The 18,071-nt window shown below is 35.0% G+C and overlaps 1 protein-coding gene and 1 long non-coding RNA gene across 2 annotated transcripts; both read left to right on the forward strand.

Moving 5' to 3' along the window:
- Window positions 1-901: 901 nt before the first annotated feature.
- Window positions 902-17,893, forward strand: LOC115921382. The gene is made up of 8 exons (XM_030978817.1): window positions 902-1,252; window positions 1,640-1,864; window positions 2,548-2,669; window positions 3,592-3,724; window positions 15,018-15,173; window positions 16,095-16,217; window positions 16,696-17,361; window positions 17,826-17,893. The coding sequence occupies exons 1-8, from the start codon at window positions 902-904 to the stop codon at window positions 17,862-17,864; spliced, it is 1,815 nt and encodes a 604-aa protein (XP_030834677.1). The 3' UTR covers window positions 17,865-17,893.
- On the forward strand, window positions 10,118-14,075 carry LOC105437256. Its single transcript, XR_970552.2, has 4 exons — window positions 10,118-10,322; window positions 10,975-11,145; window positions 12,045-12,203; window positions 12,711-14,075. It is a non-coding gene; the product is annotated as an uncharacterized LOC105437256 (long non-coding RNA).
- Window positions 17,894-18,071: the final 178 nt, after the last annotated feature.

The raw sequence follows: 18,071 nt of genomic DNA on the forward strand, positions 1-18,071 counted from the left end.
TCTCAATTAATGTAAATGGACGTTCACAGTCTGCAGGTTTTTATTTCAAATTGATACATAACAATTTTGTTTTATTTAGATTTAGAAAAGCTGTAATTCTATTCTTTGGAAGAGCATATAATTTCATTCATGAAGTGATTTCAAAATGGTAGGTGGAAATAAGAGTGTGCTCAAAACTAACATTTTCTAAATTCCTTGACCTCTATTTATCAACCCATAGACTTACAACATATGTTTTAAGTCTATAAACCAACAAACCTACAGAAGCAAAAGTTCCCTCCTCAAAACATGGACTTATTATTGTATAACTCCAAACCCTTGACAATTAACATAACAAAGTTTACCTGTCATAATGTCCCTGCCAAAAGTTTTACATACATCCACTCACTCGCACGCGCTCCCACACACTTACACACACTTACACACACACACACACACCCTCACAGAGCAAATGCAAACACCATAATCGTACTCCCAAACCGACACAGTGCATCAACCTACATTGCCAACTCATTGCAGATTAGGTGATCTACTTCTGGCCAATGATAGTGCAGGGAGGTGGATAGTGAAAGTATTTTCTGTAGAGCATGTAGTCAGCAGTAAATCTACATTATAGGCCTACTGACAGTAGTCATTCACTGCATTAAAAAAACTATACAAACTTAATCTCTGTGAATATCAATCAATCATATCATGATTGAAAATAATCATATTGTCAGATATAACAAGTCTAAGACTCTTACATGGCTACAGCAGCAGGGATTAATCATATTCATGATCTGTCTATCGATGACATGGATTTTCATTCAGGCAGTATTTATGAGTCTGACTCAGACTCAGAGTTACTACAAGATATATTGCAACTAAGTCTGCATGATGTAGACCTAGCAGAAGCACCAGTATGTATTGCTGCAAGTACTCCCAAGAAAAAGCAAAAATTTGCTCCCTCGACTTCACCGGCAGTCAGGACGATTTGTCTATTGATGGTATGGATATATCACAATTGAGTCTTGATGATGTATCTTCTGAAAATCATCAAGTTGGCGGTAGAAAACAACATGGCGATCTCTTCACTCATCATGTGGATGAATATTCATTCAATGAATCAGACACCGCTGATCATCAAGAATTTGTGCAACCACCATTGTTTGAGGAATCGGATAACTCAGATGATGAAAGTGAAGATCAATTGCTCAGCTCAGATATTAGTGGCGACTGTCAGAGTGACTTTGTGCCAAGTTCAAGCACATCAGCTCGTCCCAAACATAAATCTATCAGAAATGGGTTGAAACTGAGCAAAAGTTTTCTGAACAAAACCCGAAAATCATCGTTGAAGCAAGCGGGTCATGCTAAGTGTAAGTGCAGGGAAACATGCATGAGGAAAATGTCCCATGGTGACATCAAATCTGCTCGAAGATTTTATTGGGGTAAATCACCATGTGAGAGGCGTCAGTGGTTATATGAACAGTTTCGATCGCCGGATGAATTTCAGAGATTTAGGGTCCAGAATGGCGTATTAGTGTGTGGTACAGCCTTTCGCATATGTTTAGGTATATGTCGCGCCTCATTTTTCCGAATGAAGGCAGCCGCAGCAAGTAATCAGGGTTTTTCATCTTCAAAGGATACATGTCGCCCACAGTCAAAGTCTGTAATCATCTGCCTCAACTGGATAGAGGAGTACTGTTCCAAGAGAGGAGACTGCATGCCTCACAAGGATGAAATTCGCTTGCCCAACGGCCTCACAAAAAGAGACATATATCACCAATATCTCACCGAAACCTCTGACACGATGGAACCGACAATAGGACAGTCTACATTCTATCAACTATGGAGAGATTTCTTCAATCATGTGAGAATCAGCAAGGTAAGTATTTTGTAGACAGCTCACTTGTAAGTTGTTTCTTACACTTCAAACATATATAATAACTTTTGATGTATATATACTACTTCAATAATAAACTTTCTTCCTATAATCACATTCAAATACTTCAGCAAATGTGATAATTTTACTGTATCCCTGCAAAACAAAAGTTTAAAGCCAAAAGGGATAGTTGAGTATAGGTCAAACCAGGTTAAACTTAACTTTAGTTGAATAAACCACAGTTTTGCACTAAAAATGTGCAACTTTGATTTCTAAATATTTTGAATCAAACTGCTTTGAAAGATTTCTAAAATTTAAATGAAACTCTGTCCAAATAATGGCTTTGTACATAATCTTTGTAGAGACTACATTTCGTCAGTATTATATTTAGAAAGTAAATGGGTGATTAAGTGGAATTAAAATTAACATTACATCTTAAAATGGATAGACAATACAAATGATAAATCAGTTGTCTGTTCATGAGTGCCCCATATCCTTGGCCCACCAAACATTGTCCCTACATGTAGCTTACACAATTTACTGGCTACACAGTTTGCAGGATGTTGCTTAGGTGCTAAAGCTTCCTCAAACGAAAGAAGAAAAGTTGTCTGAGATCAATAACTTTTACGTTTAACCTTAATATTCTATTCATGTTATTCATACAATGACTCTTTGTTTAATTTCAGAGTGGTCAATTCTCCAAGTGTCAGAAGTGTGTTGTTCTGAGGAAGAAAATGGATGAAGCAAAAACCAAGACAAGGAAAGAAAAAATAAAGAAAGCAATGATAGAGCACAACAACAGACAGATGTGAGTATATTAAAGGGATAGTTGAGTTTTTGTAAAGAGAGTACAGTTTTGGTCAAACTAACAAAAACCTACACCATTACTTAACAAACTAATAGTTATAACTCCACCATGCTCGAAAGGAATACAATATTGCAAATGACTAAGTAAAAAGCCTGCTATCATTAAAAAAGACCCGTTAAAACTCAAGAGGCGTTCGTTAAACGCTCATCAGTTTCAACCATTTTAAATACAATATTGTGCATGTGGTGTTTTGTTGAAATAGTGATTAGATAGAGAGATAATTAACAACTATTACCAAAACTCCTTTGTATTTTTTTTTTAAAGGAAACATTTAAAAAAAAAATTAACGGCTGGTTCAAAATTAACGAATAAATGTGGGGCCCCACATTTATTTCAAATGGTTCTGTTTTTTTTTAAATATTTAAGCCATTTTTGAACCGATTTCGATCAAATAAAATTTATTTTGTCATTAAAATTGTATGCTCTTTTGAATTTGACACTCAACTTTTCATTATCTCCCCCAAAAATATGTTGTGTAGCGCCATCAATACCAAAACTCAATTTTTAACTTTTAACTCAAATGTTTAACTGATACACAGGTGGAAGTATTCTTCTCAAGAGGCAAACAAAAGGTATTCATGAAGCACCTCCATCACTTCGGCAGTGATTATTCTAAAATGCACACACACGTGGGAAGTATCCATCGTGTCAAAGATTTGTGGATATTTTGGGGTCATGCGTTCCAGAGCCATTTACGGACTCGCTTATTGTCTGAAACCTAGCATTCATGTGATTCCAAATGATGTCTATTAAAGTACTGATATTGCATATTTCTAATTAATAGCAACTCTTTCTGCAACAGGGCCCTCATCGATCTTTGCAAATTTAATTCTAATGTTCTGTTTCTTTTCTATACATGCAGGTTTGAGCGGCAACTGTACTACAAAAAGCGGACTGCTTCTAAGAGAAACAAGACAAAATATCTCTCTGTTATTCTAGATGGTATGGATCAGAACAAAACAAATATTCCTAACTTCACAGGAGACAAGGCAAAGGTATGTTAACTTTGCATACATACTTTTGATTGATCACATGGTCATTATAGATATTTTAAGAAATGCCCCCCCCCCCCCTCTCAAAAAATGAAACAAACACTCTATAATATGGGATTAAACCAATTTGGCCAACAAACCGCCTACTGATTGATATAGTTGCAGAATTATGAATTTATCTGCTGCGGATTGATATCTGCTGCGGATCGATATCGCCAACGCAAAATCATGCATACGCTATACCTGCAAATAACCTCGTGAATCTAGCGCAGCGCTAGCGGCCGCAGCCAGGTGCGAACAGGCGGTGAATTTAGAAATGTCACGGGCGGGTATTAGATTTCTTCCGATATTTCTGTATTTAAAGGTAACATGCGATTGCATTGTGAAAGAAACATTGTGGAATCGATCATAAAAGGTTGATCATCTAGCATCTAGCATCTGCAAGGTTCTGGAATCATCAAAATGATAAGAAATTGGGCCCATTCTTCGTAAAGTTACAAGCACTATACACAGAAAGATGTATATGGGACTACCCTATATCTCTCACAGACCATGAGAGAAACAAATTTACCAAATATATGAATTAGCAGGCGGTTTCCAGGCAAATTTTTTATCATCATGTATTAGTCAAAACATATTCTTTCACATGATTGGTAATGAGAGCTTCCATTTCACTTTTTGAAATTGGGGCGTTTCCAATACTGGTCTTTACCTTTAACGATGCTTAGGTTCAGAATTGACCACACAAGCCCTAGTATAATACTCATTCAATAATATTGATCAATATAGATGTTTTCGGCTACTTTCCCAAAACTGGTATTGGGCTTAAGTTTGACCTCGAAATGCATAATGCGTAAAACCCCCTGGTGATGTGACCAGGTCAGCATATTCAGAGTTGGACACATGATCATTCTGGAGGTGATAAATGTCCAACTGTTTTTGGCACTTTACAAACATTTTCAGCAAAAAGCGAGTACAAAAAACAGACCTATACAAATTGGCACTAAAATGTTACCCTATTATTTTAATTTTGAAGACACAAAATGCAAGACTTCAACTACAGGTTACATATGATGTGTGGCTCTTCACGAAAAAGTGCACCCTATTTTTCAGATTTCTACAAACACCTTTTTCCTTTTCCATAGATTTTGTTGGTGTAGTATTGTTTTTGATTTTTTGTAATGCAAAGTATGAAAACACTTTATGTGCACAGTTTTCTTTGTTCGAGCACCTCACAGTTCTGTTTGTATAGGGCAAACATAATAGTCTTACACTTATAGTGCATTTAGCATTACGAAAAGCTCTCGTTAAAAATATAACACAGCAGTCAATGCAATCTGGTGTGGTGTCACTACCCCAGTTTCGTTTCTCTAGTTGAAAACTTGGACAGAGCCTTGAGGCTCTGAGTGAGAGATTAAGATATTGGATTGCAGCTGGACTCTACATCATCTTACGTAATACTAGTGTAAACAAACTCTTACTGGGGCTCTGCCTGAAAGGAAATGGGAAGTAGGAAATAGGTATATTACTTGTTTTAAGATATTTTCATGTCTTAAAGTCACTAATAATTTAGATGAAGACCAAAATGAAAGTTTGAACGAAGCAAAATGACCCATAATTGACGATATAACAACAATTTTAACTCTGGCAGCGAACCCTTGCATGTGTCTCTTTCTCCCTTCTCCCTTCCTTTCCCCCTCTATCATGCTTATCTCTCTCTCGCTATCACCTCATCAAGGTCTCAGTGGGGGTGGATTACAGCGCTAGTGTTTACTTAGGGCTTATCACAATCTCAGCTCTAGTAGTGGTGAAAGTCAAATGGGGGTTTCAATTTTAAACGACGAGTTTTATGGAAGGCAAATTTTTAAGTGAATTATTTGAGCCTTCCCTCAGTCCTTTTATAGGTCCAAAAGAGTCGATTATGATTGAAAAGGATTAAGAGGAACACCTGTCATCACAAGAAGCATGAATAAATTAATAAATTAAATAATTAATTACTGTTTCTAAATATTTGCAATTTTGACTAAACAAAGTAACTTCTGTAATTCATACAGACATGTGCATGTGTATACCCCAGTCATTTTGACGAGCAGGAAAATATATTTTTTCACTATTTTTCATATATTTTTTCGCTATTTCTTGATTTCTTGATGTAGTTTTTGGCTATTTTCCTAAAAAAATAGTCAAAAAACTACACTATTTTTTGTATATTTTTTCCATTTTCCCCAACGAGGTGGCTATTTTTTGACTATTTTCATTAAAAAATAGTGAAAAAATAAACTATTTTTTAGCTATTTCTATTTTTTCACTATTTCCCCCAATTGTGTCTCTTTTTTATGAACTATTTTTAAACTATTTTTTCTTCTTTTAGATGTTTTGACTATTTTCCTGCTATTTTTTGTACTTATCATAACATGTTAACCTATTTTTGTACTATTTTTTTGTCTTTTAAAAGTATTTCACTATTTTCCTGCTATTGTTTGCACTTAACATATTACATGTTAACTTATTTTATACTATTTTGTTCGTCTTTCAAAGTTTGTGCCTATTTTCCTGCTATTTTTTGCACTTGACAACATATGTTTACCTATTTTATACTATTTTTTCGTCTTTAAAAGTTATTCACTATTTTCTTGCTATTTTTTGCACTTAACATGTTAATCTATTTTTTCGTCTTCAAAAGTTAATCTCTATTTTCCTGCTATTTTTTGCACTTACAGCAGAAAAAATGTTGACCTATTTTATACTATTTTTTGGTCTTCAAAAGTTAATCACTATTTTCCTGCTATTTTTTGCACTTCTTTTGGACTAATCAAATTATGTTTTTTGTTTTTCTGCTTATATTTTTCAACCATTGAGTGTGTTACTCCATTCCAATTATAACTGGCTCCAGTAAGGCTTTCATTGAGAAATGGGAAAAATAATCAAAAGCAAATTTATTTCTCATATCAAAACAATTTGTAGCTCAGTTGGTTAAGTATCTGGACATGTTTCGCAGGCGGTCGAGAAGAACATTTTTGTTACAAATTTCTGTAAGTCAAGGCACTCGGTCCTTATTTTTTAAAGAACAGGGAGCCGTTTTTTTTCCAGGACCAGCAGCCATTCCCAAAATTAATGAAAATACGTATTCTTTTCAATTATTTGTTAACTGTTATCTTTTATTTACTCATTGGTCTATCAGTATACTAAAAAGTAAACACTGCACAGCAGTGGTAGCACAGTACTCTCTGCCAAGGCATTGTTATACATAAAAATAAGCAAGAACTTAGAATAGAGATATAAGAACCTTTAACAAAAATTTCATGGCCACTATAATATAAGCGACTATGAATACGGCACTTTTAGTAAAACTACTTTATAGTCGTTACAGGGTGAGAATCCTGATCTAGCCACAGAGTTGAAAGAATCCTAAACATTGCCCCTACTGCCAGCCCTAGTCATCATTCCATGTGATAATATAAATTTTCAAAATATCAATTAATGTACATTATCATCACCAATTCACAATGTTTACTAAAAATGTGAGTTTGTATACAACATTGAATCATTAATGATTATGTGAGATCACTAACATGGAAAAACATATGATAATCACATAACTTTCCTTTCACAAGGCTAAAAGGTAATAGATACTCTCATTTTTGTTTTAAAGTAACATGCTGGTTGACAACATTTATTTCTCAATTGTGTAAAGACAGAAGGGCAGTCTGCCCAAAAGTGATGGTACGATAGAAGAGGCTGCAGTGTCAACACTCAACAGAATTACAGAAGCAGAACTATTGACAAGCCTTCACTATGCTGCTAGCAATTTGAAATAAAGTTATTTAACAAATTCATAACAGTGACTGTCGAGAGTATGCTTCATGGCAAACGTCCCGCCAGACTGAATAAGTTTAATGTGCAACAAATACATCATTTAACCTGACATCCATCCACACGCATACCTCTACAATCTTCAATATATTGATGACACAGGTTTCTTCTCTCTCTTTCTTTACCAATGAAATATTAGGATTATTTGCACCAGTAAACTGATCAGTAGAGAGGAGTGTATTGCTCAGGGCAAATTTGGAAATAACAGTATGGTAGTATGCTGTTTTGCAAACACAATGATCGACTTGATCGTTTATACAAAATACCTCATTAGAAAATTCTGTAAAACATTTCAAAAAGTAATCAATGTGACCATAATTAATGCTAACATTTTACCTAAAACCAACGGTGCAACTGTTTCTTTTGATACCTGGTCTGTACTTCCGGGAGGTGATTATAGTACGCCATTTAATTTCAATCTCAAAACATATATAACTGCTTTATCTTACGCCATGAATATTTGGCAAATTCACATCATAATTTGAAAGCTTTAAAGTTAAACTACCAACAACAAAAATAGTAAAATACCTTTCCTAATGGAATCAATTATCTGGAAGGATCTATACTCTGATGCATTCCAGAACTATCTTAGTGATCCGTTTATCGACTTTGTCAATTGAATTAAATTAACATGCCTCTTTATAGTTTCATTCATCAAACATGATACATGACAACTGTTGATTCATCCTCCTTCTCATCACTATCAACATCCATTGCTCCGATATATGCAGATTGCTGCATAAAACTCCTTGACAGTTTCAAGGTAGGTGCGTGGTCCATGCATAGCAGTAGCTGCATGATTTTTCTCTTCAATGTTGATGGCTACTGCGTGCGAGCAAGAGCTTTTAATTAAAATCCGTTTTGTACGCTGCTATGAATGCATCTTGTCTTGGAATCCTCTTAGAGAGAGCATGGAAGATGTCATCAATGCCCCCCCCCCCCCCCCCCCCCTCGTCAAGGATTGCTGCTTTACAAAGGCGTTGTGATGGATGACGGCATACAACGGCTGGCCGTTAACCTGAATTTGGATAAAAAGTAAAATTTAAATCAAAATCAGCAAAATACAGCAAAAGCAATATCCTGGTCAGAATGAATTTAATTTTGGATTAAAATCAAAGCTGATTTTGACCAGTGTGTTCCATGTCATGTCGCGTTCTATATGGCGATTGTATAGTTAAAACAAGAGTACACATGCTAGATGTATGCCAATCCAACTATCGTAGCTGTACCTGGACATATGACCAACAAATGAAAGAAGAAATTTTGAAAGTAATTCTTTAAGAAATTCTTTCCAGGTTTTTTTAGACCGAGTTATTTATTATTGCTTTTTCATAACTAATCTAGCAAAACATCATGCATTTCAAAACCATGCCAAATTTAAGCGGTAATAGCTAGCTAACAGCTCAGGTGAATGAAAACAAATGCAATATGGCTAGCAGTATTATTTTGAATTAAGAAAATCATGTTTAGTAAACCAGCAGTAGCACCATCGGTCATCAGCATCATGATGACTGCGCCAAATTAATAGAAATTATATTTTTGACTAGGATTAGGAAAAATGTCTCAATTTATGCTTTAAAAGGCTGCCGCTGACTATGGTTGATTCTTAGACTAATGAATGATTATATTAGATCATTTCATTGCCCCTAACATATATCTTATACTTAGTCTTACGTTAGTCTTACGTCTTATTAATATAATAATCAAATCAAGTTTTTCTTCTTAATCAGTTTGCAAGTTTTTGTAGGTCTATTGATTCCAAAACAAACCTAATAATTCTTTAAAAAGGGCCTTTTTCATCTTGACACGATTCAATGTGTTTTCAATACATAGATTGTACGATTGATGAAACAGAAATGAAATCAGATAAAACAAAAATGAAATCAGAGGAAACAAAATGAAATCGCAATCCTAACATCAAATTACACACATGGGACTGACTTGGGCACAAACGAACTCACCTTCAGTAGTGCACTGTTTCTCCGCTCTTTTGCTTTGGATTTCATCCATTCTTCATTTTTCTGTCTTTTCCTGGAGATATTTGATATATCAGCAATAAGCTCATTAAAGTCTTTCATCCATGATGAAAACGCCAGAAAATGAGGTATTTCGAGACGCGAATAGTACAGACGAATCGAGGTGGATATATGTCGTTGAGCCTATATTTTGGAACCGCATCCATCGCTGTAGGCTTCGGCTCGGCTAGCTAGGCGCGCTCGCTATAGGCTATGCGCGCGCGCAATACAAAGATCGTACGTACTTTGAATTTGAACGGTACGCAAAGACGTTTTAGATTGAACGTTCTCATCTAAAAAATCTAGAGATCAATCATTTGATTAGTTGCAGTTAAAAAAAAAACTATCACTCATTGTGTTCGAAAAAATAAAATCGTTATAAAACTTTTAAAATATTGGCATTTTTTTCCCGAAAATACAAGAAACAAATACTTATCTGTGGTTTTATGTAAGTGTTGATGAACAACGCATGCGCCGTATTACCATAACATTAACGGTACAGCTAGCTAGCGGGAAGTTCAACTAATGAGTAACGATATCCTCATCAAATCATCCGAAGTCATTGAGATATAGGCCTATAGTTTTCCCCAAGAGAAGCGATTGATTATATGTGATTAATGTGTTCCAGTACTGCAGTAGATTCTAATGATATTCCCGTGAACCGATCGCGAGCAAGCAAGAAACCAGCCAGATACAGCGATGAAAATTTGAAGGTGAGTCTACGTCAGTAGTGAGTGAGTACCGTAGTGCATGCCGAGTGAGACGACCGTTGGTTGGCCGTTACGCAATACTGACTGAGTCTGAGTATTTTAAATCTAGAATTCTAAAAGTTAGAATCTACGCTAAAAGTTGTTAGATGTGAAATCCGTGGATACAGGTTCTAAAAATAAACCTAGGGATGATGTTTACTTTGAAATTGGGTGAGAAATAATGAAGATATTGCTCCATTTCATTCCGAAAAAACAGGAAGAAGCTGATTTGACAACAGAAATCCCCATTTTTAATTTTAATTATTAATTTTAGAGTTGATGTTTATCAAATTTATAATTAAAATATGTTTTGTTGATATCATTGATAGGTTTATCACTCTACGTCATAATCGTATCACTTAGTTACTTATAAAAAAAAGTGTTAGGGCCTATCAGTATCACTTTACTATCACTAGACCGTCTAGTCTAAAGGACCTACTGTTACTAATTAATAGGCCTATGCTATAGATTTCTAATACTAAATAGTAGACTAGATCTACTTCCCATTCATCTATTTTGTAAACCAATTTTAATCATTTCTAGATCTAGAGTCTAGATTCTATTCTAAATCTATTCTAAGTTAATCTAAGGTCTAATTTTTTGTTTTCTTTTCTAGAATATGCACTCGTCATGTTCACAGTCACACTGGATAAGGTGAAGAGCTAGTGTAGAGGTTGGTTTTGAGCATCAAAATTTGGACGGTGGCCGGAGGATGAGGATCGATGGATGGGAGGCCTACGATGAGGCTAACAAGAAGTGGTAGCTTGGCCTAAGCTTGAAATGACCCGTAAGTTATAGATTTGTATGCGTCCGCCCACCAAAGGTGGGTGCCGGAGGCAATAATGGCCCAAATTCACAAAGGATGTTTAAATTTCACCCATGGTTTAAACCTCATTTACATAACCCATGGTTTAAAATTATCGCAATTTAAGCGTAGACTTGCGTGCGTCTAATAAATGGACCTACGACTGTGTCACGCTTATTGGGCTAAATTTAGACAATGTGTCATGTAAATGAAGATGTAAACCATGGGTTAAAATCAAACCTCCTTGTGTCTTTGTGAATTATTCGGGCCATTTTGTTTCGGGTTGCTGCATGCATGTCTGTCCGTCCGTCGTGTTTTCATTGTTGCAATAAATTAAGAAGCAATTGACGGATCAAATTCAAACCTGGCTCATGTATGTATTTATATCATGGGAGTGACGATGATCTGATTAGATTTGAGGTCACAAGGTCAAAGGTCATTGTATACATTAGAATAGAATGGTTCTTGCAATAACTTGGGAACCATTTGACAGATCAATTTAAAACTTTGCTCATGTATGCGTTTGCAAGTGACGATCTAATTAGATTTTGTCTTCAAGAGGTCAAAGGTCACAGAGGTATTTTTTTAAAGTCCTCATTCTTTCATGAAATTTCAATTTCACTTCTCAAATTCAAACTTGACACAAATACTATAATACAAATAATAGGCCTATGATCAATGATAAGTAAAACATAATTCCAAATGATTTAATTATATTTTTTATATATCATTGATAATGATATGTATGTCATTTTTTCTCTTTTTAGGAATTTAAAGAATACAAATATTGCAAAGATTGTATCCCATTCATACATGCCTTTTGTCCAGGATATATTTTCTAAAATGATTTAAATCATATACATTTTTGTTTTCTTTTCTAGAATATGCACTCTTCGTGTTCAGTCACACTGGATAATGTGAAGAGGGTGGTTTTGAGCAGCGAGGTTCGGCAGGTGGCAGGAGGATGAAGATCGATGGATAGGAGGTGTACGATGAGGCTACAAAGAAGTGGTACTCTGTTGCCTTGCTTGAAAGGACCCGTAAGTTGTAGATTTTTTAATGTTGAATAATCGCCTATGTTGAAAATAAAACTCTTCTCCAGACTTACATGTAATTGCGACTTTAACTTAGTTTGCATGTCATCTAACAGGCCTTAAATTTCAATATTTCTAGGGCAATTATAAGGCCACTTTTCTGTAGGGCACATTCCTATATTACAGCACAAATAGGAATAATTGGAAAGGGCACAAAAAATCTCCAAGGCCAATGAGAGGGGCATTGAGGCCAATCAAAAGGGCACCCACGGCCATGGCCTTGGATTAATTTAAGCCCTGATCTAAGTCTTTCACATGACTCTGTTACCTGTCAAGAAGCTCTTCTTTTATGGCTTTTTTATGGGCAGCATCCAGAGAACTTTACTATCATTCTATTTCTGAGCATCGTGTTGTTTGAGCCAACAGTAACATGTCATGCTGCTCTTGGCAATTCTGATAAGCATCACTAATAATTCTAAATATTTTTGTTCTGTTTATGTTTATATCTTTCAGCAATTCTTTGCGAGAAGATCGAAGGGGGCCGGACACAAATCAGCTGAATTGGCAGGCCCTGAGAGTAAAGATGGAGGGAATCAAATATAAGGCTAAAAACATGTTAATCTTCTTCAGAACGCACAAAGTAGATTACGACCAAACTTGGCAGGAGTCATCCCTTAAAAGTAAGGGGATCTTAATTTGTTCAAGTGGGGGGTGGTGCACCAGGGGGGGGGGGGGAGGGCAGGAAAACAAAAAAAGCCAAATCAACATCATTGTCTTCATGAAAAAGCATAATTGGTAGATTATTGTGTGGGAAGGGTATCTCAATTTACAGAAAAAATGATCAAAGTGCCCAGCTTGCAAAGCTGCATGCTCAGGTAAGCACAAGACCCACAGGTCTCTAGTCTATTACTCTTTTGCTTTTCATCTTTAAGTGTTTGTGTATTGGAGGGGGGGGGTAAAGTATAGTGTCCATCAATGTTATATATTGTTTTTTGATTATCAACTGCCAAACAATAGCTGCCTTCTGCATCAGTGTGTTAATAGGTGTACTTTTCATATATTTAATTATATTCAGGGCAAATATTAACCTTGCCTTTCAATAGCCATATTACTTGTATAGTGATGCATCGATATATGCACAATATTGGATTTTTTGTTGTTGTATGTGCCAAACAGGTTGGCAGAATGTCATGTTTGGTATTTATGATACATTTTTATGTATATTTATTTAATTTAACAGAAACCTATCTATCACATACAGTCAACTCTCGGCTGCCTAAGTCGAATTTGCATAAGATGAATGTCGAAGGTGTTATGTTAGTCTTTTCTTTTTATTTTCCATTGTTTTGACCTTGCATTAGTCGGATCTGGACACTTTTAACGTAAAAAGAATATTTGTATACCACTGTTTTTAGAATTCTCACCCAAGATTCCAGCATTAGTACTAATTAGTACCAGCGGTGACTGATTTCATAACCCACTGATTGAGCCCATGAAAATTATACAAATTTCATTTATCTATGCGCCCAATACTTTGTGGTCTAATAATTATTTTCCTGGCTGTATTACTGTAACTATTATTTGCCGAAGATAAACCGTTTTTTTTTAACATGAACTATGTGCTACAATTCCCTTGCCTTTCAGTTTATTAGGATGCACCTTTTTTTTTTCTACATTTGCCTTTTTTTATTTTTTTATACCGGTATATATATATTTTTTAAATATATTTTTTATTTCTAGGATAAAACAATATCTCGACATCAGCCAAATTTTCAGGCATCTTCTTGTGTAGGGTCCATGCTTTTTCCATGATCAGCTGTACAAATTCATTGATGTATATACCATTAAATTCATGTTCCAGATCGTACACTGTAAATATTTTAATAATTTCTTTCAATTCTTGTTTTTTCTATAAATTCCACTAATCTGAAATGTGTGTGTATTGTCAGCTCTTTTTTAGGGTTGATGTGATTGTGAGAGGGTTATAGATGATGATATAGAGGGTGTATTGTGATGGTGACTGCAGTGTGCCACAACTGTTACAAGACATTTGAAAAATATGTACATATTTTGTTTAATTCTATTTTTCAGCTATTTTAAGCGGATCCCATAACATCTAAGCTGGATATATTTTAAAATATTTTTTTTCTATTTCCCATATATTTTCTTCCTATTTTCTTGCTAATTTTTGGGGTAACAAAATAGTGAGAAAATATATTTTCATATATTTTATACAGGTTTAGACTTTTATTTCGTATATTTTCTGTATATTTTACTATTTCTTCGCTATTTTTGAAGCGTTCCAAAACATATAGGCTAAAAATATATTTTGTTGCTATTTTTTTTCCTATTTTTAATCTATTTCTGTACTATTTTCCAGCTATTTTTTTAGAGAGAAGAAATAGTGAGAAAATATATTTTTCATATATTTTTTCTACAGTTTTCGACAAATTTATTTCATATATTTTCTGTATATTTTTCTATTTTTACGCTATTTTTAAAGCGTTCCAAAACTGTGGCCTAAAAATATATTTTTTTGCTATTTTTTCTTCTATTTTTAATCTATTTCTGGACTATTTTCCATCTATTTTGGGGGAGAAGAAATAGTGAGAAAATATATTTTCTTGGTCTATTTTTCATATATTTTTTATATAGTTTTAGACTATTTTATTTCGACTGGGGTATCATAGCAACGTTCATCATATTTATCTAGAAGATCTAACTTAACCTTGATATGCCGTATGAACCTTCAGAATTTTAGGCACTTATTATTCTATAATAGTCTACCGGTTGTCTTCATTTTGATCTTCACATTTTCAGGGCATAAACGATCTGGACCTCTTGAAGACACACGTTACTGGAGTTTTGCTCCATGGTCAACAAGAAAGCCTAACATTTGTTGACATTTGTGAACACAAACATGATTCAAACATGACCATCAATGTACTGCTGAAGACTCTAGCACATGTTTCAAAGGTGAGGAATATTTACATTATAATTACTGTCTGAAATTGATAAAGGAAATAGCTAGCGTGTAATGCGTGTTATTAAGTGTAAAATCAACATCAATTAAACCTATATTTGAGTAGAATAATTGCAAGTAATAGATAATTCTACGGTATGTATCTTGTATAGGTAATCATTTTGTCAATGCCTTTGTTATGAATCCACTTATAGAAGCAATTGGTCCCTCTTTAATGGTCCTCACCCACCTCTCCTACATGTACTTGACAATGTGCATTATCTTGTTTAAAGGTACTATGTCCCTTTTGCAGCCAACCTCAAATTCTGTAGAACTTTGCAGGAATTATGAATATGTCATGTATGTCCTATCTGTGAAATTTAAACATTAGCAGTGTCCTCATATTCAAATTATGCAAGGAAACATGTTTACTTGCTAGACTTCACTGTCAGACACTATTGAGTGACTGACTGGCTTATTTCTTCTTTGGTAATAACATACATGAAAAGAGTTGTAAAGGGTACATGAGCATTTGTCTACATCAATAACCCACTTATTGTGATGGCCAAGATTAAACTGATTGAATCTTTGCGCAGCATAAAACGTATGACCATTCGGTACAATTGTCTGAAAATCAAGACTATTACTTTTGGGCTCTATAGCCCTAAAGTCGATTTGACAACTAATAGTCGTTATTTTCCCACTTGAAGACATTTTCAAGCCCCACCTTTTTTAGGGAAGTTCTAAATTAGTATTATCTTTCAAATGCAGTTGGAATTTAACTTTTCCATTATTTTGGCCTGCAAATGGGATATAGTACCTTTAAACACAATATATAATGTATACAACATAATTGAATTTGTAATTACCTTTTCCCAAATCGATTTTGTTTTGTTTGGCCTTATGGGATTTATATTATTATTTAATTTCCTTAGGGTCACACAAAGCCACTCCCACCCATTCTATTTCTGCAAGCAGATAATTGCTGGCGTGAAAATAAGAACAAGTATGTGATGGCGTTGTTGGAGATGCTGGTTGGAAAGAAGATATTTCATGAGGTGAGGAAATGATATCTTGATAATTTTCAGAAAGTTTTAGAAAGTGCTGTTACGTAGTGATTTCAGACAATAAGCATGTAATATAAAAGTTTGTAATAAAAATTCAAACATTAGCACTGGTAAGGTTCCAAAAGCATCTTCTTGTCGACATAATGTTAAAATAATATCAAAAAAGGGATTTTACACGCTACAGTCAGAACTATAATATTGTGAACTTATGCTTAAATATCAATTATAAGTGCAATGCACCCAAATGTTGCAGCTTGTTTGCACCGAAGCAAGACACTTTTTGGCCTTCAGCATGAATGAGGCTCCAGTATATCTTTTGCTCTAATTAGCAAACTTGCAGTTGAATTAAATATGTGCACATATTTTGCTGATTGATTACATTTCATTGCTCAAATATATTTCAAAGCATAGCTGCCTGCATGCATGTACCACTGCATGGCTCACTTTTTTCTTCAATTTATGCACTCAGGTACACCTATCATATCTTCTTGTTGGCCATACTCACGAAGATATTGATCAGCTGTTTTCACAAATTGGACCCAAACTAAAAGCCAAATCTGCAGAAACCATCCCACAGCTCCTTTCTCTCCTGCCGAATGGTGAGGTACTGTACGGCCTGTATGACTTCAAGTCATGGATGACACCCCACATTTCAAATGTGACAGGCCATACCAAACCTCACCATTTCCGTTTCTCTATGAATGAGAAAAAGAAGGTTGTTCTGGCTGTGAGAGGACTTAGGAACCATGAGTGGAAGGAGTTACCGCGAGGCTTCTGGCAATACTCTGCCACTGGTACCCCTGTTTACCCACGAGGGAAACCTGCCCTCTTACAGCCCAACTTTGAAAACATCAACCTGGAGAGGCTGGTGGACAGGGTGAAGGACTGGGCACTCCTGTTCAGTGATGAGCACCATGAGGAGTGGTGGAGGTTGTACTTGACTGAACTAATCAAGGTGCGAGACGATAGCCATAAGAGAAGGCAATACATGAACCGCAATATTACTTGGTCTCTTCCCAAACTAAAGCCTTACGTCCCCGATCATGTGGTCGAGTCTGACGAAGAGGACACCATAGGACCAGCGATAGCTCCACAGCTACAGAAGAAACTTGATGAGGAACTCCAGGTGCCACAGGTGATTATGTTCATTCTGTTTGTCTCAGTTATCTGTCTCATAACTCTTAACATAAAAATACTGTAAGCTATATCCCAAATACAGGAATTGAATTATCAAGTTTTTTACCACTAATATGTCCTCAAAAATAGCATAACAGTAAAATACTCTAACATACATGTATATATTGTTCTAGATTTGATACGTGAAATTCTGTTATTCTGTATCATCATTAAATTTGTCTTTCCTAGGAAATGTTTCCTAAAAGTAACATAGTTTTGTTTTTCGTATTTACTTCTAGATTTTCAAAACAAATGATAACAGTACAATGACAATCCATGCAACAAAAGGCTTATCTGAAACTTTTGATCAATTATTTGTTTTTCACTCAAGGCAAAGCATGATTTAAAAATATGTGTGAATTCTAACATGAAATCCTCCTCCACAGCATCACTGTACTGTTCTTTTTCAAAATCTCCTTACAGGTTCACATTGCTGGAAAGAGATCTACAAGCGGCACATGAGTTCCAAAGGGAATATACTGTATGTATATAATTGAAAATATCTTGAATGTACATGTACACTGGGTATTGCTTAAGCGGGTGATTTTGAGCTTTTGTAACCTACCAACTAGTTTAAATTGACCATACAATCTTTTGTTATATGACATTATTTGGAACAACCTCTATAAAAATGAAAACCTGATGATTTGCAAACACAAAACATAGTAA

Source organism: Strongylocentrotus purpuratus, unplaced genomic scaffold, assembly GCF_000002235.5.
Source record: "Strongylocentrotus purpuratus isolate Spur 01 unplaced genomic scaffold, Spur_5.0 spur5_scaffold_1, whole genome shotgun sequence".
In the NCBI taxonomy this organism is placed as follows: domain Eukaryota; kingdom Metazoa; phylum Echinodermata; class Echinoidea; order Camarodonta; family Strongylocentrotidae; genus Strongylocentrotus; species Strongylocentrotus purpuratus.

Excerpts from the sequence above, each read along its gene's own strand:
- LOC115921382 (XM_030978817.1), top strand. The coding sequence starts at position 902 with ATGTATTGCTGCAAGTACTCCCAAGAAAAAGCAAAAATTTGCTCCCTC. Across the intron at positions 1,865-2,547 it reads ATCATGTGAGAATCAGCAAG|AGTGGTCAATTCTCCAAGTG; the intron begins GTAAGTATTTTG and ends GTTTAATTTCAG. Across the intron at positions 15,174-16,094 it reads CTCTAGCACATGTTTCAAAG|GGTCACACAAAGCCACTCCC; the intron begins GTGAGGAATATT and ends TAATTTCCTTAG.